This window comes from Ranitomeya variabilis, chromosome 4, assembly GCF_051348905.1.
Source record: "Ranitomeya variabilis isolate aRanVar5 chromosome 4, aRanVar5.hap1, whole genome shotgun sequence".
NCBI classification, from domain to species: Eukaryota; Metazoa; Chordata; class Amphibia; order Anura; family Dendrobatidae; genus Ranitomeya; species Ranitomeya variabilis.
Window position 1 is genome coordinate 104,323,037 of NC_135235.1, and position 25,404 is coordinate 104,348,440.

Here is a 25,404-nt window from a genome sequence, read left to right on the forward strand (position 1 = left end):
CTGGAACACAATGCAAAAGCACCCTAAGGCTGGAGTGCACAACACCAGTCTTAAATGATTGGGGCTATAGCACTTATTAGAAAAAAACTATATATTAGAGACGTATATACTCTGAGCTGCAGACTAGGTTCATGTACACGGGTGTCTACACAGTGGATATTGCAGTAGCAGCATTGTTATGAGATTCTATGAAATCTTTTCCCCTCAGTGTAAAAAATCTGAAGCATAAATTGGCTCGCGTTGTGGATTTCTAAGTGACAGACTTTTTACAACGGATTGCACCATTTGCAATTCAGTGCTGATTTCACAAAAAGTATATAGGAGGAGTGGATCTGTATGAAACTTTCATTTTAAAATGTAGGGTTTATTTGTACCAGGTCAGAAATGTGAACGTTGTCCTTGCTTCCAGCGGTGCATCGTTTTCAAAACTATGAAGCTAAATAATTAAATCACCATTAAACTGATCGATCACAAAATGTTATTTGAACTAAGTACGATAAGTAACAGCCAGGTAACAAAGACGCCTGCGCAGTGAGGGGGAGAAAGCTTTAATTGAAACCAGACGTACATACTTCTCGAGTGGCACTGTACGGGCCTTTAGTAGAAAGCATACACTTGAAAATTGCTTGCTGTACACAGAAAGAAAAGTCTTAATTTGTCCCAGTAATTTTGCTGTATTACACACCTTATTTTATGTAGTTTGTATTATTGCTTAGTAAGTCTTCTACTTTCATTAGGGAATATCTCCTCTTAACATATTAAAAAGACCAGATAAAAATAAATTGAAATCTTTCCCAATGAGATTATTTTTAATATGTACATAAAAAGCAGAAGGGATAACAAAAAAGAAAAAAATATATAATATATATTTAGGATCCATTTTAATACAATCTATTTTGTTATTTTGCTATTATTTAACTTATCCTAAACATTTCCAAAATATGTATATTCTGCTCGATCCGGTCCAGGATGTAGAGGCGGCACATCACACATTCATAAAACTATATACAACTTTCTTCCATTAAATATTAAGCACAACTACATCCCCCGCCTCTCTACACTCCAAAAACATACTTTGTATTATATTATTTAACATTATTTTTCTTTCTCCAAGACAGGAGTGAAAGAGGCATCAAAAGCTGGCTCCGTTCTCCTTTGACTCGTGATCTTCAGATGTTGCTGGATTCTGTGAACACAAGAAATAATCAGCAATGGAGAACAGTACCATCATCCACAAAAGAAAATAGTCTGTTTCAACCAGAAACTAACATCCTGAAGATGGGCACATATGTGACGGTAGTCAGGCTGTTCTTGGCACTGCTGATCACTTTTTTTTTAATAAAGGCCTATGTGCTAGCCTCTGATAGCTTATTATATTGCAATAATATTACATAGCACTGTGTACTTACAATTGCTAGTTTTGCCTTTCTACGCAGCTAATTCTTATTTTTTTTTTTAGATCTATGGCATAACATGATTAAAAATAAACCAGATTAATACTTCATAGTTCTATGTAGAAATCAGAAGTCTTTTTCCTGTGTGCCTTAGCATTGAAACTACAATCCAAGGCCACAAAAGTCCCTGGCAGCCCCGCTCCATCTGCTCTTCAGCTCCTGACACAGCTGCTGCGCTCCCCTTGCTTTACCTCTCTTCCATCATTTGGCCCCAGAACATTCTCCTGGTCGGTGCCTGTCACCCTGCACTGTGTCAGCCTCCAATCTCCTGTTTCCTTAGCGCTAAACCCTGGTTTAAAATACTTCTCAATGTGGTGCAAACTAGTTATTAGGACCAGTAAGTGCACATATGTATAGATCTACCTGTACTTTTAATTCAAATAATTGATTTTTTGGGGAAAACAATTAGTGTGTCCTCAGATCAATCTCATATTTCTCCTACGCCTCATTGGGGGACACAGGACCATGGGTGTTATGCTGCTGCCACTAGGAGGACACTAAGTAGATAAAAAAGATTAACTCCTCCTCTGCAGTATACACCCCTTCGCTGGTTACAATTTCAACCAGTTCTTGCTTAGTGTCTGTAGGAGGCACTTGGGTCTGTTTTTCAGACCCCAACTTTTTTTATTTTAATTTTTGATTTTTAAATTTTCCGTAAATTTTTATTTTTTATCTAACGGAGTGAAGGGGGCGACGGGTCCCTTCTTTATAGGGTCCGCTCTCCCCCGAACCAGCAACAGGCGAGCACGGCGAGTATTCCTCCCCGTTCCTCTCCTGCGACGTATGGGGCACGAAAAGCTTGTACCGGGGCAACGGTTCCTCCTTGGTCCCGATTTCCCCCCCCCCCCTCCTTCCCTGCAATAGAGCAGGACATGACAGAAGATGTGCCGCAGCCCCAACAGGGTGCACTTGCAGCAGAGGAGGATGCATCAGGGCCTCTCCATCCCCATTCAGGGTGCATGGATTGAGTGCACACCTTCACACAAGCGCCCTGCAGCTCTGTGACAGAGCGGTCCGAGGAGCACTGCGGCTGTAAGTACTACCTCCCTGCTTCCCCATGTGCGGCAGCGATGCGGTCCGGGTCCCTGGGGAGAGGCGCCGCGGTCGGCGGTCTCGGCGACGCTCCGTCGCGGCCTCCGCCGCACCTCGCCGGCAGGGCCCAAAAATTTAGTCCCCGGCTTCTTCAGCCGGAGTAGGCCGCAGGGGGAAAAATCCCTCCCACGGACGTAACTCCGCCCCCTATATCGGCGCCTCTCGTCTGGGACGAGAAGCGCACTGCAGATCTCGGGGGACATGTTTTTTGTTCTCCCTGCACGGAACCCACGCATCTACAGCGCTCCTGAGAGCCGCCACGGCTAATCTCTCCCCGGGGACACAGACACAGGACCGTGGGTAAGCTGCTTCAAGAAAGCTTACCCCTTCCCTGCGTATACTGCCCGCTCTGTCTCCAAAGGCACTATGTCTCAATCCAGGGAGACAAAAAAGGGTAACAAGAAGCACACAGTGTTTTTCACTGTATGTGCCACTTGCAATGCGGCCCTGCCCCGAGCTCACACTAGTCCTTTGTGTGCAGATTGTGTCTCGGCCTCTGTGCAGCCGCCTCCCGCCGATACCGCCACCGTTGCCGCCGCCGACCCTGTGGAGCCTGGTCTCCCTGAGTGGGCAGCTTTGCTGACACGATCCATGGATTCTCTAGTCAGGGCGGTTGATTCCCTCCGGGACCCCCCTTCAGGTCAGTCAGCGGTGGATCCGAGTGATGGTACGGATCCGTCCACCAGCAGAGGGCGTACTTTATCTCCTCCTTCTCGGGGTCCCAGAAAACGGGTCCATGTTTCATCCCCTGACCACGGGCCAGTTGGTTTTTCAGCGTCGGCAACCTCTGCTTCCCGGTCCCCTTCTCCAGGCGACGATTCTGAATATGAGTTCGACGATTCCTACGTTCAGGAATCCTCTTCCTCTCAAGAGACACTCGACTCTCTCATAGAGGCGGTTAACCAGACCCTAAAGGTGAACGAGGAATCCGTATCTACGCCCGAACACGTGGTGTCGTTCAAAAAGACTAAACGTGTCCAAAAGTTTTTTGTCACTCATCCTAGTTCAAGGAAATTGTACAAAAACATAGGGATCGTCCTGATAAACGCTTCATGGGTCAAAAGCCCATAGAGGCCAAATATCCTTTTTCTCAGGACCTAATCAAGGACTGGCTGCAGTCCCCCTCAGTCGACCCTGCTGTGTCACATCTCGCTTCCAAGACCATCCTATCCCTGTCAGACGGCTCCTCTGTTAAGAACCCCTCTGATCGCCAGATTGATTATCTGGCTCGCTCCGTCTTTGAGGCCACAGGAGCCTCCCTCTTCCCATCCTTCGCTGCCTCCTGGGTGGCTAAGGCTATGGTCGCTTGGGCCGAGTTGCTTTCCGCGACCATGCAAGTTAGTGATCTACCTCCAGAAGCGGTCAACCTGGCTAACCAGATAGACCAAGCGGGGAACTTCGTAGTCAATGCCTCAATAGATGCAGCCAATTGCGCGGCACAGGCAGCCGCGAATGCAATCTCCATTAGAAGAGCCCTGTGGCTCAGGGATTGGCGAGCAGATTCTGCCTCCAAACGCTCTTTGACATCTCTGCCCTACCAGGCTGGTCGTTTGTTTGGAGAAAAGCTAGACCAAATGATCTCAGATGCCACTGGGGGAAAAAGCAAATTTCTTCCCCAACAAAAGCCTACCCGGCCGTTTCGGTATCAACAACAATCCCGATTTCGGCCTTTTCGTAACAATACCAACTGGTCTTCCACTTCCTCTACTTCCGCATCAGGACAAGGCCCGCGTGGTGGCCGAGGCTCCCAGGTCTCTTACAGACCTAACCGAAATTGGAAACCCAGACCGAGACCACCCGGGCCCAAGGGATCCATATCCCATAGATCCTCCACGCAATGACTCCTTGCGCCTTCCGGGGGGCACCAACAGGGTAGGAGGGCGTTTACTTTTGTTCCGCCAGACCTGGCTCTCAGTCGTTTCCGACGAATGGGTCAGGGAACTGGTATCCACCGGATACAAAATAGAATTTTCTTCCCCCCTCCCCCCCCCCCCCACCCCCCGACACGCTTCTTCCAGTCTTGCCCTCCAAAATCAAAGTCAACAGCTCTTCTTCAGGCCATACGGGCACTTCTAGGGGACGGAGTCATCATTCCGGTTCCCCTAGACCAAAGGTTCAAGGGGTTCTACTCGAACCTATTTGTGGTCCCGAAGAAGGACGGTTCGCTCCGTCCGATTCTGGACCTAAAACTGCTAAACAAATTTGTAAAAATCCGTCACTTCAGGATGGAATCCCTCCGATCTGTGGTCGCGTCCATGGAAAAAGGAAAATTCCTGGCGTCCATAGACATCAAGGATGCTTACCTCCACATCCCAATTTTCCCTCCGCATCAACAGTTCCTCCGCTTCGCCTGTCACGGAGAGCACTTCCAATTTGTGGCATTGCCTTTCGGTCTCGCCACCGCTCCCAGGGTCTTCACGAAGGTCATGGCGGCTGCCATGGCCATTCTTCATTCCAGGGGAGTGGTGGTACTTCCGTACTTGGACGACCTACTGATAAAAGGGTCTTCTTACCCAGCCTGCGTAGAGTCCGTCGCTCTCACGGTGGATACTCTCTCGCCTGGGTTGGAAGATAAACTTCGAGAAATCCTCTCCGATTCCGGCTCAGCGGATCTCTTTTCTCGGGATGATTCTGGACACTTCTCGCGGTCTGGTGATCCAGGGTGCTCGGAGTCTTTCCCGTCCAGCCTCCCACTCCATCCGATTCAGCATGCGCGTTCTCGGGTGGATGGTAGCGGCCATGGAGGCGGTTCCATTCGCGCAATTCCACCTTCGTCCCCTCCAGCATGCGCTACTGTCGGCGTGGGACGGCAATCCGTCCTCCCTCGACCGCCGCTTCATCCTGCCCCCACGGGTCAGAAAGACCCTCAGGTGGTGGACGTCGAAGTCCTCCCTAACCCAGGGAAGATCCTTTCTCCCTATGCAGTGGCTGGTGGTGACCACCGATGCCAGCCTTATAGGCTGGGGGGCGGTTTTCAAACATCACACAGCTCAGGGGCGGTGGTCAGCTCGAGAGTCTCGTCTTCCCATCAATGTCCTGGAGATACGAGCTATCAGGCTAGCATTGTTCCAGTTTCACCACCTTCTGGCGGGTCACTCAGTCAGGATTCAGTCCGACAACGCCACGGCCGTGGCGTACATCAACCGTCAAGGGGGAACCCGCAGCAAAGCGGCTATGCTCGAGGTATCCCACATCCTGCACTGGGCGGAATCCAATCATTCGCCCATCTCGGCGATCCACATTCCAGGGGTGGAGAATTGGGCGGCGGACTTCCTCAGCCGCCAGGGCCTCGCCTCAGGCGAGTGTTCCCTTCACCCGGAGGTTTTCCAGCAGATCTGTCTCCGCTGGGGGACCCCGGATGTGGATCTCATGGCATCCAGATTGAACAACAAAGTTCCACAGTTCCTTGCTCGGTCACTCGACCCACGGGCCATCGGAGCAGATGCCCTGGTCTTGCCTTGGCACCAGTTTCGTCTCCCGTACATTTTTCCCCCTCTTCCCCTGCTACCGAGGGTCATCAAGAAGATCAGGGCAGAGGGGGTACCAGTGATTCTCGTCGCACCGGACTGGCCGCGCCGGGCATGGTACGCGGAACTGGTCCAGCTGGTCGCCGACGCCCCCTGGCGCCTTCCAGATCGCGTGGATCTTCTCTCACAGGGCCCATTTTACCACCAGAACTCAGGGGCCCTGTCTTTGACGGCCTGGCCGTTGAATCCTGGATTCTAGGCCAAGCGGGTTTCACTCCCAAGGTGTCTTCCACCATGATCAGAGCTAGGAAACCTGTTTCCATGCGCAGTTACCACCGTACCTGGCGAATTTTTTTCTCATGGTGCGACGCACAGGGACGATCTCCCCTGGTATTTTCTATCCCTACCATACTGGAGTTCCTTCAGTCTGGACTAGAGTCAGGACTTGCCCTTAGCTCTCTAAAGGGTCAGGTTTCGGCCTTGTCAGTCCTTTTCCAGCGAAATATTGCCAATAGGTTGCCGGTGAAGACTTTTTTCCAGGGAGTCTCCCATGTGGCGCCTCCCTACAAGATGCCCTTGGATCCGTGGGATCTTAATTTAGTTCTCGGAGCTCTCCAGGAGACTCCCTTCGAACCACTACAGGACGTTTCCCTGACCTTCCTTTCCTGGAAGGTGGTTTTCCTAGTGGCCATTACGTCCATCAGACGGGTTTCGGAGTTGGCTGCACTCTCCTGCCGCCCTCCGTTTCTAAATTTTCATCCGGACAAAGCAGTATTGAGGACTTCTCCCGCTTTTCTGCCCAAGGTCGTATCTTCTTTTCACCTCAATGAGGAGATTGTTCTGCCTTCGCTCTGTCCGGCACCAGTCCATCGCATTGAAAAGGCTCTGCACACTCTTGATGTGGTAAGGGCTCTTCGTCGGTACGTCTCGCGGACGGCTCCCTTCCGCACGTCTGGTGTCCTGTTTGTACTTCCAGAGGGGCCAAGGAAGGGTTCTCCCGCTTCAAAGGCTACTCTAGCAAAATGGATTCGTTCCGCCATTGAAGAATCCTATCGTGCCAAAGGTGTTCCTATCCCAGCTGGGATCAAGGCCCATTCTACCCGGTCGGTGGGCGCCTCGTGGGCCGTTCAGCACCAGGCGTCAGCACTGCAGGTCTGCAAGGCTGCGACATGGTCCAGTTTGCACACTTTTACCAAGCATTACCACGTCCATTCTCTCTCTTCTGCAGACGCCGCCCTTGGCAGGCACATTCTGCAAGCGGCAGTTTCTTAGCCGCACGCCAGTGGTACATGGGGTATTAGCATATTGCTTCCCACCCAGGGACTGCTTTTGTACGTCCCATGGTCCTGTGTCCCCCAATGAGGCGTAGGAGAAAAGGAGATTTTTGTGTACTCACCGTAAAATCTTTTTCTCCGAGCCAATCATTGGGGGACACAGCACCCACCCTGTTAGCCTGTTTGGCTTGTTGTTACTTCTTGGTTTGTTGACATAGTTTGTCTTTGGTTCATGCTCCTACTGCTTTACTACCGAACTGGTTGAAATTGTAACCAGCGAAGGGGTGTATACTGCAGAGGAGGAGTTAATCTTTATCTACTTAGTGTCCTCCTAGTGGCAGCAGCATAACACCCATGGTCCTGTGTCCCCCAATGATTGGCTCGAAGAAAAAGATTTTACGGTGAGTACACAAAAATCTCCTTTTCCATGCATTGTCTTACTTGATTAGTATGGATATAGCAGAGCCGAATATATTAGTATGGATGAAGCAAAGCTGAATGTGTTACAGCTCTGCTGCATCCACACTATTACAACCCCTGGCAAAAAATTATGGAATCACCGGCCTTGGAGGATGTTCATTCAGTTGTTTAATTTTGTAGAAAAAAAAGCAGATCACAGACATGACACAAAACTAACGTCATTTCAAATGGCAACTTTCTGGCTTTAATAAACACTAAAAGGAATCAAGAACAAAAAACGTGGTAGTCAGTAATGGTTATATTTTTTTAACCAAGCATAGGGGAAAAATTATGGAATCACTCAACTCTGAGGAAAAAATTATGGAATCATGAAAAACAAACAAAAAAACACTCCAAAACATCACTAGTATTTTGTTGCACCACCTCTGGCTTTTATAACAGCTTGCAGTCTCTGAGGCATGGACTTAATGAGTGTCACACAGTACTCTTCTTCAATCTGGCTCCAACTTTCTCTGATTGCTGTTGCCAGATCAGCTTTGCAGGTTGGAGCCTTGTCATGGACCATTTCTTCAACTTCCACCAAAGATTTTCAATTGGATTGAGATCCGGACTATTTGCAGGCCATGACATTGACCTTATGTGTCTTTTTTCAAGGAATGTTTTCACAGTTTTTGCTCTATGGCAGGATGCATTATCATCTTGAAAAATGATTTCATCATCCCCAAACATCCTTTCAATTGATGGGATAAGAAAAGTGTCCAAAATATCAACATAAACTTGTGCATTTATTGAAGTAGTAATGACAGCCACACATTCAGCTCTGCTGCACCCACACATTCAGCTCTGCTGCACCCACATTCAGCTCTGCTGCACCCACACATTCAGCTCTGCTGCACCCACACATTCAGCTCTGCTGCACCCACACATTCAGCTCTGCTGCATCCACACCAACACGTTCAGCTCTGCTGCACCCACACATTCAGCTCTGTTGCACCCACACATTCAGCTCTGCTGCACCCACACATTCAGCTCTGCTGCACCCACACATTCAGCTCTGCTGCACCCACACATTCAGCTCTGTTGCACCCACACATTCAGCTCTGTTGCACCCACACATTCAGCTGTGCTGCACCCATACTAACAAGTTCTGTAAAACACAAACAAGCAAAAATACAAGAACAACAGATGGCACCATTGATGCCATCAATGCTACAACCTAATGCAGGTTGACTTTCACTGAGCTACACTGATGGTAAAAATAGACACAGACCAAAAATGGATGAAAATTGGATGAATGGCAATAATCAAAATTGTTTTTTCTTAATACACTTGGCTGTTTCTTCTTGTCTGAGCCCTAAGGGCTCGCTCACATAAGGCTACTTTCACACTTCCGTCGGTACGGGGCCGTCGCAAACCATCGGCCCGACGTACCGACGGACGTTGTGCAAATAGTGCACAAAGTGGGCAGCGGATGCAGTTTTCAGACGCATCCGCTGCCCATTATGAATTCCAGGGAGGAGGGGGCGGAGATCTGGCCGCGCATGCGCGGTCGGAAATGGCGGTTCCGACGGACGAAAAAACGTTACATGGACGACGGACCTCAAAAACACGACACATCCGTTGCACGACGGATGCGACGTGTGGCCATACGTCGCAATGCGTCGCTAATGCAAGCCTATGGAGAAAAAAATGCATCCTGCGGGGAACTTTGCGGTCCATATGTGCCACGGACAGCACATGGAGAGCTCGTGGACCCATTGTAGCCAATGCACATGGCTGATATTCCCAGCACAATTTGCGTGGAAATGCCACTTTGATCCATATTGAAGGCCAGAATAATGCGCGCAATGAAAGGCAGCTCCAGAACCCATCCATCACACGGACGAGCACACGGAGCCATTCACGGCCACAATTTGAGGTGACTACTGCCCTTGATTTACAATATGACCCTCTGAATCTGGTCCAAGCCCAATGTGGTGACTGGATCTTGGTTCTCATGTATTTAGAGGATTTCATACATTGTTCTATATGGTTAGTCACTGATGAAGGTCTGATAAGGGTCAGGGTACAGACAACGCTGAGCCATGCAAGTTATGACACATGTAGACAAGTAATCATTATAGTGACCGGTTAGATACTCCCCAAACACTGCTGGTGGTCTCATTAAAGGGAATCTGTCACCCCAATTTTGGCCTATAAGCTGTGGCCACCGCCATTGGGGGCTTATCTACAGCATTCTGTAATGCATTCTGTAATGCTGTAGATAAGCCCCCCGATGCAACGTGAAAGATAAGAAAAACAAGTTAGATTATTCTCACCCGGGGCGGTCCGGTCCGATGGGTGTCGCGGTCTGGGTCGGGCGCCTCCCATCTTCATTCGATGACGTCCTCTTCTTTGCTTCCTGCCGTGCTCCTGTGCAGGTGTACTTATCTGCATTGTTGAGGGCAGAGCAAAGCACTGCAGTGCGCTGGCGCCAGAAAAGGTCAGAGAGGCCAAGCGCCGGCGCACTGCAGTACTTTGCTCTGCCCTCAACAATGCAGATAAGTACACCTGCACAGGAGCACGGCAGGAAGCAAAGAAGAGGACGTCATCGAATGAAGATGGGAGGCGCCCGACCCAGACCGCGACACCCATCGGACCGGACCGCCACGGGTGAGAATAATCCAACTTGTTTTTCTTATCTTTCACATTGCATCGGGGGGCTTATCTACAGCATTACAGAATGCTGTAGATAAGCCCCCAATGGCGGTGGCCACAGCTTATAGGCGAAAAGTGGGGTGACAGATTCCCTTTAAATCATGAGGGGTATATGCAGCATTAGAGAGTATAGTTTTTGTGACAGTAGAGCATATTAACATGCAAGTACACGTACTAATTGTGATGCATGAGTGATGGAATGGGATTAATCACAGCTTCATACGATACGATACACTTTATTGATCCCGAGGGAAAGTATGCAAGTAATAAAAGAGACCCCATAGGGTGAAGACCGTGCACAGCCAGTGGAGGTCTCACATCAGCACCTTCATTATACTGTGGTCACAACTTGCTGACTGTTAGGATTGCTACTTCCAATAGGTGGTACTAGAGTTCTAGTCCTCTTCCTCTCTGAAGAGACAATTTGTATATTTCCCAGAGGAGCATTGTGGCTTTAAGTCTCCTCATCTCGACGTGCTTAACATGTCACTCTCCGCGAGGAGGAACAATACTTCTTGGATCCCAAGAAAAAGACTTGAAATGAACAGGAGCAAGAATGTTGTTACAACAGCGCCACCTGCAGGTTATAAATAGGTGACACCCGGCATCAACAGAATACAAGGGGCTTACAACTGCCTGAGCCCTGGATCACGGTAACCATGCTAATAATCCTAATGGATCCTGACATTTACACAGTTCCTTAATTCATTCTGCAAAGTAATTCTTTGGATGTTTAAGATGCACAAAATAAGCGTTCATGTATCCATGGAAAGATTTTTTTTTATTCACCTCAATAGTTCTCCACTTTTTTATTTTTTGCAGGAGTTGTTTTTATTGGCACCAGTTTGGTGCTGTATGAAAAACTGGAAAAAACGTTATCAAACTGCTACAACTTTATTTCTCCAGTAGCAAAGCAGTTTTTTTTTTTTTTGCCATGATGTAATTGTAAGCACAGGAAGGCCCTAATGGGGTTGTCGAAAGCTGAAGAACCCCTAACAAATGGCCTGCATAGACCTACCTTGTGAACCGGCAGCGATTCTCTGCTCTGAATGCTGTGTCCCTCACCTTTGCATGACATAATCAATGTCATGTGACCACTGCAGCCAATCAGCAGCCGCTGATCACTTGCAGCCTTCACAATTCCATAAGAGATGACAGAGGGCAGAGTGTGGAGGTCCATCCTGGGGCTATGCATTTATGTGATAGTACACTACTGGACAACCCCTTTAATTATAGCCTCTAATGGCTGCCTTAATGTCTGCACAGTGGTATATTATATTGAAGCAATTCATAGAAAAATGGATGTGGCACTCACCAAACATGTTGTAAAAGTCCTTTTATTTTCCCACTTTGTTAGGGTTGAGGACGTTACATCAAGGGCGACAGGTACATAAGAGGGTGCAAGGAGGTAAAGGTAGGACGATGGCCGTTTCGCGCCGACTGCGCTTCAATGGGACCCGTTGAAGCGCAGTCGGCGCGAAACGGCCATCATCCTATCTTTACCTCCTTGCACCCTCGCATGTACCTGTCGCCCTTGATGTAACGTCCTCAACCCTAACAAAGTGGGAGAATAAAAGGACTTTTACAAAATGTTTGGTGAGTGCCACATCCATTTTCCTATTAATTTCTTCTACATGCTACTTTAAAGTTGAGCACAACTGTGTGTTTGGAAACCACCACCGTTATGCAGTTAAAAGAGGATCTGACTAATATGAGTTGCCTAATGTGATTCATCAGCTATTGCCACATCTTGGTGCCGTTCTGCTTTTTTCTTTTTTGGTTTTTATTATATTGAAGCAATATGTAAGTGCTGTACAGCCGTACATACCTTGTTGAGCACACTCTGGATCCCCTCCATGGTCGCAGACAGTTCTCTCAGGGTCTTGTTTAGTTGGTCCTCATATTGGCAGTTTGTATCTTCCAAGGCTTTCAAGCTCTCACGTAAGTGGCTCAGATCACATTTTGTGTCTTTCAGCTCCCCAGACAAGCTTTTATTAGAGGATTCTAGTTGGGACATTGACTTCTCATCTTCCTCTGCAACAAATTAAGTATAGATTTGTTTTCTGTTAACATTGTTTTTAAAGGGAATAGGTCACCAGATTTTTGCTATGTAATCTGAAAGCAGCATGACATAGGGACAGAGACCCTGATTCCAGCGTTGTGTCACTTATTGAAAGTGCAACAAGCAACCCAGAAAAATCACTGTTTTATCAGTAAATTATCACTAGAGGACTTGTTGCCTTGTGCCATGTAGTCCACCTGCTACTGATTGCCAGCTTTCTACGTACACTGCGCATAGGCAGAAAACTGCCAATAAGTCGTGTGGACGCAGTTATACAGAGCTCAGCATTCAGAGAACAGCTAGATCTGCAGCAGAGAAAAATGATTTTATGAAAATAACAGCAAGCAGCCCTAAAGTAGATTTTTGGTACTCACTATAAAATATGATTCTCATAGTCTTCATTGAGGGACACTGAAACCATGGGATAGTCTGCTGCCACCTGGAGGCTGACACTATTAATACAGCTAATTAAAAATGGTTTCCCCTGCAGACTATACCTTGCCTGCTAGCATCAGGCTCTCCAGTTTAGTGAGAAGCCCAAAAAGGAAATAAAACATGAAAATAAGTAATCCGAATTACATCTTGAGAGAAAAACAAAGCAAATGCATGCCTAACCGGGCAACCAAGGGTGGGTGCAGTGTCCCCCAATGAAGACTATGAGAAACAGATTTTTCACAGATAAAGAAGCAAAGCTCTGACTGTCAGATTATGTGAGAACCTCTCAGGAAGATGAGAGGTGTAGAACCTAAAGGAAGGAGAGCAATCCCCTCATTAAAGTGAAAAGTCAGAGAATCCCACAAAGGGGAAAGGTTTGAGCCCCGCCAGACTATTGTCCCAGAGAAGGAGGTCACTAGAGAGAAAATCACTAGAAATAGAGGGTTCTCTCTGATCGGAAAAGGTGGGAGAAGTCGGGAGGGCGACAGGCACCACTAGAGATCTACCGGGTCCGGGGGATTATCATGGTGGCCACGAGTTCACCTTGCCTGGACTGGACAGGCAGCTTTGGCCGATGGCCTACAAGTTACATTCTGCTGGACCAGGAAAGTCAAGGTAGGAACATGACTCTTGGGAGTCTGTCCTAGCTCAATACAGGCATGCTAACATGTTAAAAGAAGGATATTGCAATACAAACGGACATTGCCCATAGGTTTTCACCTATTACACAGATGCTAAATTAAATAACAGTAAAGTGACCCTTATTCCCATCTCCAAGATCCTAACCCCTTATGTACTAGGTGTAATAATATTAGCAAATACCTCCAGTTAGAAATGTAGTACAGTTTTTCTGGTTCGCTATGTCTCTTTCCTCATGTGCAGGCATTGCAGGACCTTAGGTATCCATGGTTAAGACCACTACCAACTAGCTAACACACTATATCAGTAGTGGTAACCATGGATGCCCAAGTTCCTGCAATGCCTGCACATAAGAGACATAGTGAATCAGAAAAAACTATACTATATTTCTAACTGGAGGTAATTGCTAATTATTATGATACTACATTTTGGAGATGGGAATACCCCCCCTTTAAGGCCTTTGTTCCCCAACTCTAGACAGACAAACTGAATCCGATAGGCGTAGAGCTTTCCAAACTGCAGACCCGACAATCCTGCTGATAAACTACATGAACAAAAAATTGGGTAGAAGATGACAGCTGATGCTTGCGGGCATCTGCCACGATGAACAGGAGTTCTAGACAGACAACTGCAGAATGCTAAGCAGAACCAGCCTTCACAACATTCAGAGCAAGCTGGGAAGAAGAGAATCCTGCCCTACTAAGGAAAGGCCAAGATTCATCTGGAATATGGAAGAGCCCAGACATGTGCCCTGACCCATAGCCCACTGGGGGAAGCTCTAGTGTAGGCGGTAGGCTACTTGGGAGACTCTCAGAGGCGTAAAATGTCCACACGCCCTGGGGAACCAGGCAATGTATCAGAAGTCGATTGTTCAGACTATCTGCATTAACACCAGACAACAAATTTGACCAGGGCTCCCATAGGAGGTGAAAGAATGGAAGCACAGCCAGCACTCTCCAACCCAGGCATCAAGGACTGTAGGTGAGCAGGATTAGGATAAGGAGGGGACAGAGACAGCATAAAATCAAGTACTGAGCTAACCTGACACAGGTCTGACAGACCTCACCTCCAACTGATGCTAGCAGGCGAGGCATGGTCTGCAGTATTAATAGTGTCAGCCTCCAGAGGCCAGCAGACTATCCCACTGTTCCTGTGCCCCCCAATGAGACGAACGAGAAAGTGACATATCTCTGCAATGAGGATCTCTGCCCCTACATTGTGCTGCTCTCAGATTACATAGCAAAACCTGCTGACGGATTCCATTTAAATGCTACAAAGCGAATACTACTTATTATTCAATATCACAAATAAGAAACATGAGATTCCCAGACTTATACATGAGTCTTCTGCACTTAACATTTTTGTGCTCTTAAAAGCGTTGTCCTCTTTTCGGCTATGTGCACACAGAGCTTTTGAGCAGAAATGGAGCGGAAGCTCTCCCAAATCTCCTCAACAACATTGAGTTCACACTCCAAAGACTCAGCAAAGAGACTGTGTGCACATATCCTTAGAAAACATGCTAGTCCAGGGGTACGGCTAAGGCTCTCCCCCACGGCCCCAGCCCATGTTTGGCTGCAGCTGTGACAATACGTCGACACCACTGCAACCAAACACTGAGCTCTGAAATGCTGCCTGTGTAGACATCACAAGCCACTGAGTTCAGTGACTGGCTGCAGCATGGTTGATTGGACATCACTGCTGCAGTCAAACAACAGAGACCGGGGCAGCTGTAAAGAGCCAATGTTGGACCTGGGGATGGCAAGCAGTGGGTGGGGGAGGGGGTATAACTATCACAGCCTATGGCAAAGCTTTCTGAAAGAGGTCAACCGGTATAAAACAAAAAGCCGATTACTATACAGAGCAAAGTCTGCAAAGGCCTGGCCAGCTGTAGTCCTCAATGTTCAGTACAGTCCCTAATGCAGGGGTCTCATACATACTTTCCATCTGCCCATGTTACGGTCACTGGTACCTGTTTTACACTGGAGAGTCTGGAGCCTGTGTTCTAGCTCGGCCCGCGCCTTTTCACTCTTTTCTAATTTCTGTAGGAGACTTCCAATATCGACCATTGCTCCATTATAGACAATAAGGCCACTTTTCTCTTCTACCCCCGATACTCCAGATCTTGCCATTGTTGATGGCAAAAGCAATCGATTTCCTAGATCAGAAGTAATGCAGTCTGAGACTGAGCTTGTAAGGGTTACATGAAAATATAAAAACAAAACCCCCCAGCAAACATGGACATTGCAGTGCGTCACCAGTACCTAGAAGGTCTTCCTGGTTGGACTCCAGCTCCTCGTGGCTGCCGTCATCGGTACAAGTGTCTGTTAATTTGCGGTAGTAACAGGATTCCTTCAGCATTACTTTACTAAAGAGTTTTTTTACCTGTAGGAAACAAATATTTGAGATTCACTGATGTTTCTTGTCTTCTGTTTGTGTGCAGTTTCCCTCTGTCAGAAAACACACACAGCGCGATACGATACCACACCGTGTGGCTTATGTCTCCAGGACAGGGACCATTAGCAGGGTCTCTTTGGCCTCCATACATTTCTTTAACGTATAAGCATAAGCTCACTAGGCTAATCTTCAGAGACATTGCTTAAGAAATATAAAACTACGGGATGACATATGCCACTGCCTGTCAATACTACGAACGCACTCTGAAAATGCAATGTGAATGCTCCCTAACAAGCAACTAATCGATACAAAGGACACAATGCATCATTTGTGCTTTTTGTTGTTTGTTTTTTTAACCTTTTAATTTTCTGTCTTGTGCCAGTCGCTGACATTTACTGTGGCCAAATTCATAAAAATAGAGCACATGGTTATTTTTTTTCATTCTTTTCCCCCCCCAAAATTGCAGTGTACATACGATCACTCTAAAAGGGAGCACTTTGCAACAATTTGCAACAAAATGTATGACTTATTGAAAAGTCGCAAATGATGTATCAGGGCAAAACATCGGAAAACCCTTAAGTATGCCCACAGTGGCAAACTAAAAAACAAAACAAAAGTGACCCAAAAAATGGAAAGTTGATTTGGGTGCAAACGAAAAATAGGAGCAAAGCACAAAAACAGGAGCAAATGCAATAAAGAGATTTGGAACAAAAAAAAAAGAAACAGAAGTTGGTAATTCATGAGTTAATGAATATGGATCCTTAATACAGATTATTTGCAGGAATATACTACTAGAGGGGCTGTCCTCTATCCCGTGCGCTGTTTTAGCATGTTGGGACACCACACTTGTACTTCCAGATTAAAGCCCCATCTGTTACTTAGAAAAAAACTTTTGCAAACAGCATATTTAGCTCCGAAAACATTTTACATATCTGTGCAATGCTGCAGGATAAATCGTGTATGCCGTATCCTGCTCAATGACTCCAAAATGGCTGATCAGTGGATTTCCAGTGTCAGGATCTCCCACAGTCAGCTGAGCCTTGGTGACCCACCACATGAACACCACCTATGTGTTTAATGCAGGCAGAGTATAGCAGAGATCAAGTACCTGAGCCCGAGAGAGATGCAGCCCGAGTGTATAAATTATTTCTTCCAAATCCTTTTCCAACAAGTAGCCACAATGGCTTTGATCAAAATACACAAAAGCCATGAGCAGATCTTTATTCATTGTAACCATCAGTTTCTTCTCCTTCTCCTGAGAAAAGAATGACAAGTCAGGTGAAAGTTATAAAAGTTACCGAGGACAGAAAACATTTGAACGTTCTGGTGAAAAGACTAAGAAATAGTGTGATCCTCTATATAGAGATATACAGATGGATCTAGCTAGATGTGAAAAGATCGCGTCCATTCATAAATATGTAAAATGTTTATTATACACCCGCTGTGACCACTAGTGGTTGTAGAGTGCTTAGATTAGGAAAACAGGGAGCAGGGAAATAAGGGACGGATCACACATTGTATTCCCAAAAATGTCAATTCACTGGAATCAGGGCATCTGTCTCTACATTATGATGTTCTCATATTAGGTGGAAAAACCCTGATTTGAAATTCCCTTTAATCAGCTGCTGCTGGTGAAGATAGATCTGCACAGGAGCTGTATACACAAAGTGGTAGGATGCTTTTTAGCATTACTATTTATTACTTTCAGTTATAGGGAATAAATTGTGGCACAAAACAAACAGCTATTGGTCATAAATGCAATAAAAATAGGAGGTTACAATTTTAAGCAATATCAATGTAGAGCTGCTGTAAGACGCCACACCAGATCCTTGGATGGATGGCAAAAAGAGGTCGCCTATAACTACCTCTGTAGGCAGAATTTCACCCAAGTAATTACATTGCCAAATTTTGTAAATCAGAAATTGCCCTGAAATGTCCCATTACAATACAGCATTTCAGAGCTCGCTGCAGAGACTGGTGAGGGTCCTTGTGGTCAGACCCCCAGCGATCAGCAAGTTATCACCCTGTCAAAGGCTATTAGAAAATGCCCCTTGTCTGTGAGAAGTACCTTATCCTTCGGCCATTCTTTGCTGCATTTGCTGTCTCTTTTGTCATCACGTTTATCTTTGGTGCTAGAGTCGTCATCATCATCATCTCGGTCTAGGAGGAAAATAAAAACCATCTTCAACTTTGTCAATAATCACATGTAAACACTATATGCTCGAGCCCTTTAATTACAGTAACACAAGACAAATATATTTTAGGAGGTCCTGTTCTGCTATACTGACAACCTACAATCATAAATTCAGTGAAAACTACACAAGTCAAATTGCATTGGTCTGGCATGAAATAATAAATGCTGCAGCATGGATTATTAGAATTATGCCTATTATTCCTCCGGGAAATACATTGACCGTGGTGCATTATCCATTATCTTGTCAATAAGGTGAATCTCTGCATGGATACGGTCATAAAGAATTAGATATCAGCAATATGTAGGGAAACATCCACAACTAGTAACACCCAGCTGCCAACGTATTCATACATTTCCACGAGGAATAATGGAGGAACAACCACCAAGAAAAGATTCTTTTTTTTTTTTTTCAAATGGAGATTGTAAAGAAAAGAGACGCGACAAGAGCTGGCAGTCAGAAGAGAATACATTTTACATTATGTTTAAGGTGGACAATTATGGAGAAGATAATCACTTCTGCTGCAGGCTCATGTATGTATATTACTACAAAAAATCCTAGAGATCTCGTCCGCAGTAAGTAGCCAGATAATGGGAGCCACTGGACCATATAAATGGCATATGGAAACTGCAAGGATCAACACCTCAGTCTCACCCGGCACGACACAATAACCCAGCAGTAAAATGACCTTAGCATCATCATATCAATCTGACCCTCATAGTCACCATCATCCTCTTCTGCTCCGATGGGTTCATAATCATCTTGGTTATCATCATCGATTTCTTCTTCATCACGGTAATCTTCTCTTTTTCGGTCCTCCTTCTATAAAATAACCATCGTTACTATATGTGGTGAGCAAACAAACCAACACCGCTATGCCTTACAGAGGTTGTCCACTGCACTCACTCGGCATCACGTGACCCGGGCTGCAGCCGCCGCTGACATCTGCTGAGGTTGCGTTCCTCAGGGCGTGACCCAGTCGCGCACCCCTCCCGATTGACTGAGCTTTTGGCGGAGTTTCATGGCACCGCCCAGTATCCAGGCTAATGAAAGCAGAGAGAGGGAAAGTGCGCACTGAATACTGGGATGTGGCTTGCGGTAAAGCTTCGCCCACCACCCAGTCAATCGGTAGGGGTGTTGGGGACAGGGTGCACGTAACTGGGTCACGCCAGGGGAAATACAGGAGATCTGGAAGTTGATGTGACATCAGCGGAGGCTGCAGCCGGGGTCACACGATGCAGAGTGAGTGGTCAGCGATAGCGCCGCTCACAGGCAGAGAGGACAAAAGGAGGTACCGTATATACTCGAGTATAAGCCGAGATTTTCAGCCCAAATTTTTGGGCTGAAAGTGCCCCTCTCGGCTTATACTCGAGTCACGGACGGCGGTGGGGTCGGCGGGTGCGGGGGAAAGGGCGCTGAGGCATACTCACCTGGTCCCGGCGATCCTGTCGCTCCCCCTGCCTGTCACACTGTCTTCGGGTGCCGCAGCTCTTCCCCTGTTCAGCGGTCACGTGGGACCGCTCATTAGAGAAATGATTATGGACTCCACTCCCATAGGGGCGGAGCTGCCTATTCATTTCTCTAATCAGCGGTGCCGGTGACCGCTGACAGAGGAAGAGCTGCGGCACCCGAAGACAGTGTGACAGGCAGGGGGAGCTCCAGGATCGCCGGGACTAGGTGAGTATTTTATATTCACCTGTCCACGTTCCACCCGCCGGGCGCCGCTCAGTCTTCGCGTCCTCTTGTTCTGACTGTTCAGGTCAGAGGGCGCGATGACACATATAGTGTGTGCGCCGCCCTCTGCCTGATCAGTCAGACGCCGGGACGGGACGCTGAGGAGCTGCAAGGAAGAGAGGTGAGTATGTGTTTTTTTTTTATTATTGCAGCAGCAGCGTTATATATGGCACAGATTTATATGGCACATCTATGGGGCAACGGTGCAGAGCACTATATATGGCACAGATTTATATGGCACATCTATGGGGCAACGGTGCAGAGCACTATATATGGCACAGATTTATATGGAGCATCTATGGGGCAATAATCAACGGTATGGAGCATTATATATGGCACAGCTTTATATGGAACCTCCTTTGGGGCAATAATGAACGGTATGGAGCACCTATTTTTATTTTTGAAATTCACCGGTAGCTGCTGTATTTTCCACCCTAGGCTTATACTCGAGTCAATAAGTTTTCCCAGTTTTTTGTGGCAAAATTAGGGGGGTCGGCTTATACTCGGGTCGGCTTATACTCGAGTATATAAGGTATTTAAGAAAAAATATCTTTACAAGGTTTAACATCGGTTGGGGCATTATACAATGTAGTGGACCACTGCTTTAATACGAAATATACAAGAACAAAGATGGACCTCAATAATTAAAAGGGCGCTGGTATGGAATTCTGGGTTCTCATATAGTGCAGAGTTTTTTTTTTACGCTGCATCATTTTTGCAGAATTAAACTGCTCTGAAAAGCAATGGCCCGGTGTCATTTTAAGGTAACAAGTCGCCCACTTCAAGGGTTATTCATATCTTCACAGATGGACTTTGGCAAATAGTGGCTGTAATAATGAGCACTTTTGCAATTTACTGCTTATTAAAATTTAAGGCCATTATTGAGGCATTAATATTTCTCTTGTTTCCAGCTTGTCGTCTAGGAGACGGACCTCCTCTGCTATCTAGCTTGTAAGTACTGTGCTGAAGCTGGCCAGGATGAGGAAGTACCAGTCAAGTCCCGCAATCCCAATGAGCTTCAAAGCAGTGCTTACAATCTAAATAGTAAAGAGCTTGTAAGCACTGCGCATGTTCTGCTGTCTAGTTTCTTTTCTCTTAAAGGGTCCTAAAGAAGCAATGTAGGTCTATACCTTTCTTTCGTCTCTTTCCTCCGATCTAACTTTTTCATCTGAAGATTTTCGTCGTTTGATTTTTGGCTCATCTTCTTCCTCATCTTTCTTTTCCTTCTTAATCTTCTTCTCCTTTTTCTCATCCCGTTCAGGCAGAGCTAAAATCTCCTTGTATATGCGGACCCCAAAGTCTCTCTGAAGCATTTCGTTGAACAGCTCAGCAAAAAGTGACACCTGGAAAGATGTAGAAAATACGACGGTGAATATTTGCAAGGATCCATTATACAGAGGCGGCAGACAGAATATCTGATCACTTTATGATTGCTGAGGATCTAAATAGTAAGACCCCCCCCCCATCAATCCAGAGCCAGTTTAGCGCTGGAGCTCCTTCACTGATGTAAAGCAGCACCCCGGCCTCTAGCAGGTGTAAGGATATGTTCACACAAGCTCAATTTCCATCCAAGTGCTGTCCATGAAAAATGGGCAGCGCTCAAATCAATGTTATTCAATGGGGCAGTGCAGGTGAGTGATTTTTGTTCACGGATCGAATCTGCAGGTTAGTAAAAATAAATTGGATTTCCAAGTGTCGGCCATTCAATTCTATAGTTCCGACAAAAAGATTGGATTCCATACAGCCTTTGATTTTTACAATGCACTGCAATTCTTTAAACCTAATAAACTCTATTTAGTCTTGTAAATTTTTTATAATTGCTGCTGTTAAAAAACAAACAAAATGCAAACCAATGACAATTGTGAAGAAAAAACATTGTGCGAGTTTTCAGGATGAAATGCGGACAATTTTTTATATGCTTGTGTGAATCCGGCCTAAGTCGGTGTAAAAGCTGTACCTCAAATGAGTGCTCTTTATTGTCCTCTATCCGGTAATCCAGGAGGACGCTGAGAGACATGATACTGCAGTCAAACTTCCCATTCTTGGCCGACCAGTTTGGATGTACAATAATCGCCGGCTCATCAGGCAATAAATATCTTTTTTCTCGCCGCTGACGCTCAATTTCTTCTTGACGTTTCCTTTCTTCTTCCTAATAAGAAGACAGAGCATGTTATGGTCAATGTGCACCATTAATTCAGAAAAACAAAATGCCGCTGCAGATGATAGTATACGAACCTCCTTGTCATCCTCAGATTTATGCTCTTCCTCCTCCTCGTCTTCTTTTTCACATTTTTCTTGCTCCTTTTGCTCCTCTTTTTGTTCCTCAATGCGGAGCTGCTTCGTTAATCGGGCTATTAGCTGAGATTTTAACCCTTTTGAGCCAAGACTGCGACTTTCAAGCTCTTTACGCAGATCATTCACCTGAAAGATTATAAAAGTCACACACACAGGGAAACACAATCTGAAGTATTTAGGAGCTTTATGGAGATTTGTAGTCCTGACTGATAAATTTCAATGTCTTCCCTAGCATGTCAGCCGGTGAGATGGAGAAGTATTTAATACTCAGACAGCAGATTTAGAAGACAAAGTTTAAAGGGTTTCCTCAATGTGTCTTCAGGAGCACACAGCTCCCCTGCCTCCCATCCTCCAGCTTGCCTGTAGGGGATGCCTGTGCTCCTGATTGACAGTCCAGACCAGCACCATACTTGCAGCATCAGAGGAGAGCACTGGTATTGAACCCTTGCACACCTAGACACTGAAAATCAGTGCAAAATCTGAGCTGACTTAAATTTTATCTAGTATAGAGAATAGCAGTTCTTTCTTTTTCTTAGAATTTGATGCAATGTATAAAGTGTAGGTGAATTATTGTAGCCTGGAGTCTAAACTATTTACTCCCAAAGGATTATCTAGACTGGATAGAATTGTAGGAAACTCTCTGATATGACAGTTATATCTCCATTGTGAGAAGCGTTAAAGGGAACCTGTCACCCCCAAAATCGAGGGTGAGCTAAGCCCACCGGCATCAGGGGCTTATCTACAGCATTCTGTAATGCTGTAGATAAGCCCCCGATGTATCCTAAAAGATAAGAAAAAGAGGTTAGATTATACTCACCCAGGGGCGGTCCCATCCGATGGATGTCGTGGTCCGGCGCCTCCCATCTTCATCAGATGACGTCCTCTTCTTCTCTTCACGCTGCGGCTCCGGCACAGGTGTACTTTGTTTGTCCTGTTGAGGGCAGAGCAAAGTATTGCAGTGCGCAGGCGCCAGGCCTCTCTGACCTTTCCCGGCACCTGCGCACTGCAGTACTTTGCTTTGCCCTCAACAGGGCAGACAAAGTACACCTGCGCCGGAGCCACAGCGTGAAGACCAGAAGAGGACGTCATCCTATGAAGATGGGAGGCCCCGGACCGGACCGCGACGCCCATCGGATTGGACCACCCGCCCAGGTGAGTATAATATAACCTCTTTTTCTCATCTTTTAGGATACATCGAGGGCTTATCTACAGCATTATAGAATGCTGTAGATAAGCCCCTGATGCCGGTGGGCTTAGCTCATCTTCGATTTTGGGGGTGACAGGTTCCCTTTAAGCTTTCAGCCTATCGAAAAGCAAACATACAATAAAAAAATCCAATTTACCAAATGGTAAGATATGAGGGAAAAAATGTATATCAGAAAGTCGCAGTGCTTTAACAAGAGTGTTAGAGAGGATGATAAATTCACTGTATGACTTAACATGTCTAACTAGATGGTTACTTGAATTTTTATCACCAGACATGTACTGTATTTTTCGGATTATAAGACACACTTTTTTCGTCAAGAAATTTGGAGGAAAATTGGGGGTGCGTCTTATAGTCCAGACGTATTTACTGTGGTTAGGGAGGTGGGGGAGCAGCAGCGGTGGAGCCATCATGACAACAGGATGCAGCAGTCGGCAGCTATGGCTAACACCTGTGCTACTAAAGAGAATAGCGGGCACACGTGATCGCCCAGTGGCTGCAGCTACTGTGCCTTCTATTAAAGATGAATCAGTATTCACTGCTCTCCACACCTATGGTGAATATAAGTGAATATTCATTCCCTTAAGTAACGGACACACTTCGGAGCCCAGCTGCCGCAGGACGCAGGCGGCTGCAGCTAACAGCGTGTCTGCTACTAAAGAGAACTTAATATTCACTGCTCTCTACGCCCATGGAAGCGGAGAGCAGTGAATATTCATTTCTCTTTAATTTGTGGACACGCCGTTAGCTGCAGCCGCTGCTTCCTGCGGGGGCTGGACTCTGAAGTGTGTCCGTTACTTAAGGGAATGAATATTCACTTGCTCTCCACTCCCATAGGTGCGGAGAGCAGTGAATATTCATTGTTATTTAATAGAAGGCACAGTAGCGGGCACGCGTGATCGCCCCGGCAGCTGCAGGAAGCCGGTGGCTGCAACTACTGTGCCCGCTATTAAAGAGCAATGGATAGTCACTGCTCCACACGCCCATAGTCCCGGCGTGGAGAGAAGTGAGTATTCAGACATCTGTCCTCTGTTTGTAAGCAGCGCATGAAGTTACTGCCATACACTGATTACAAGCATACGCAGCTGTTGGCATCACAGCAGGACACTGCAAGGGAGTGCAGGGAAGGCAAGTAAAGAGGGATTTTTGGTTATAACCGTAAAATCTTTCTTGGAACCTTCATTGGGGGACACAGGTAACCAAGGGTGTATGCTGCTGTCGCTAGGAGGCCGACACTATGCAAGTAAGGAAACGCTTACTCTTCCTCGGCAGTATACACCCTCCGACAGGCACAATGCAACTCAGTTTGGTGCTAAAGCAGTCGTAGGAGTAAGTGTAAGGAACTCAACCTATGTACCAACCCAAAACAACAGCACGTTGGCAAACACGGTACAAAATAAAGGGAGGGTGCTGTGTCCCCCAATGAAGGCTTCAAGAAAGAGACTTTACGATAAGAACCAAAAATCCCTCTTTCTTTCTCGCTTCATTGGGGGACACAGGTAACCATGGAACGTCCAAAAGCAGTCCCAAGGGTGAGAAAAAAATAGTCTGAGAAAAGAAGACTTAGGTCGGCCAGTGGGAAACCGCCGCCTGCAGTATCTTCCTACCCAGGCTTGCATCCGCAGAAGCCTGAGTATGCACCTTGTAGAACCTTACGAAGGTGTGAAGGGACGACCAGGTTGCAGCTTTGCAAACCTCCAAAGCCGAAGCCTGGTGACGAATGGCCCAAGAAGCTCCTAAAGCCCGGGTAGAGAGTGAGCCCTCACCCTGGGAGGAGGTTCTTTATCCTGAACGCGGTATGTCTCCAGAACCGTTGAACGAATCCAACAAGCAATAGTGGATTTAGACGCGGAGAGCCCTTTTCGACAACCTTCAGAGACGACAAACAGAGGATCGGACTGGCGAAAAGAAGCAGTTCTGGTAAGTTAGACTTGGATAGCCCTGACCAAATCCAGCTTGGGGAGAGATTTCTCCAAGGGATGGACCGGGGAAGGGCACAAGGAAAGAAGGACGATGTCCTCGTTGTGAAAAGCCGAAACTACTTT

The 25,404-nt window shown here is 46.5% G+C and overlaps 1 protein-coding gene across 2 annotated transcripts in view; it reads right to left on the bottom strand.

Moving 5' to 3' along the window:
* Positions 1-532: 532 nt before the first annotated feature.
* The window catches only part of CCAR1 (cell division cycle and apoptosis regulator 1), an 86,640-nt gene continuing 61,768 nt past the window's right edge, over positions 533-25,404 (bottom strand). The window contains exons 16-25 of one of the 2 annotated variants that reach the window (XM_077259033.1): positions 22,096-22,281; positions 21,818-22,009; positions 20,991-21,203; positions 18,852-18,948; positions 18,003-18,094; positions 17,043-17,189; positions 15,802-15,922; positions 15,510-15,695; positions 12,233-12,438; positions 533-1,186 (exon numbers count right to left, since the gene is read on the bottom strand). In XM_077259033.1, coding sequence (XP_077115148.1) covers positions 1,133-1,186; positions 12,233-12,438; positions 15,510-15,695; positions 15,802-15,922; positions 17,043-17,189; positions 18,003-18,094; positions 18,852-18,948; positions 20,991-21,203; positions 21,818-22,009; positions 22,096-22,281 — 1,494 coding nt within the window. In that variant the 3' untranslated portion in view covers positions 533-1,132. Of the gene's footprint in view, positions 1,187-12,232; positions 12,439-15,509; positions 15,696-15,801; positions 15,923-17,042; positions 17,190-18,002; positions 18,095-18,839; positions 18,949-20,990; positions 21,204-21,817; positions 22,010-22,095; positions 22,282-25,404 lie in introns of both variants that reach the window. The other variant, XM_077259032.1, reaches the window with a different exon arrangement.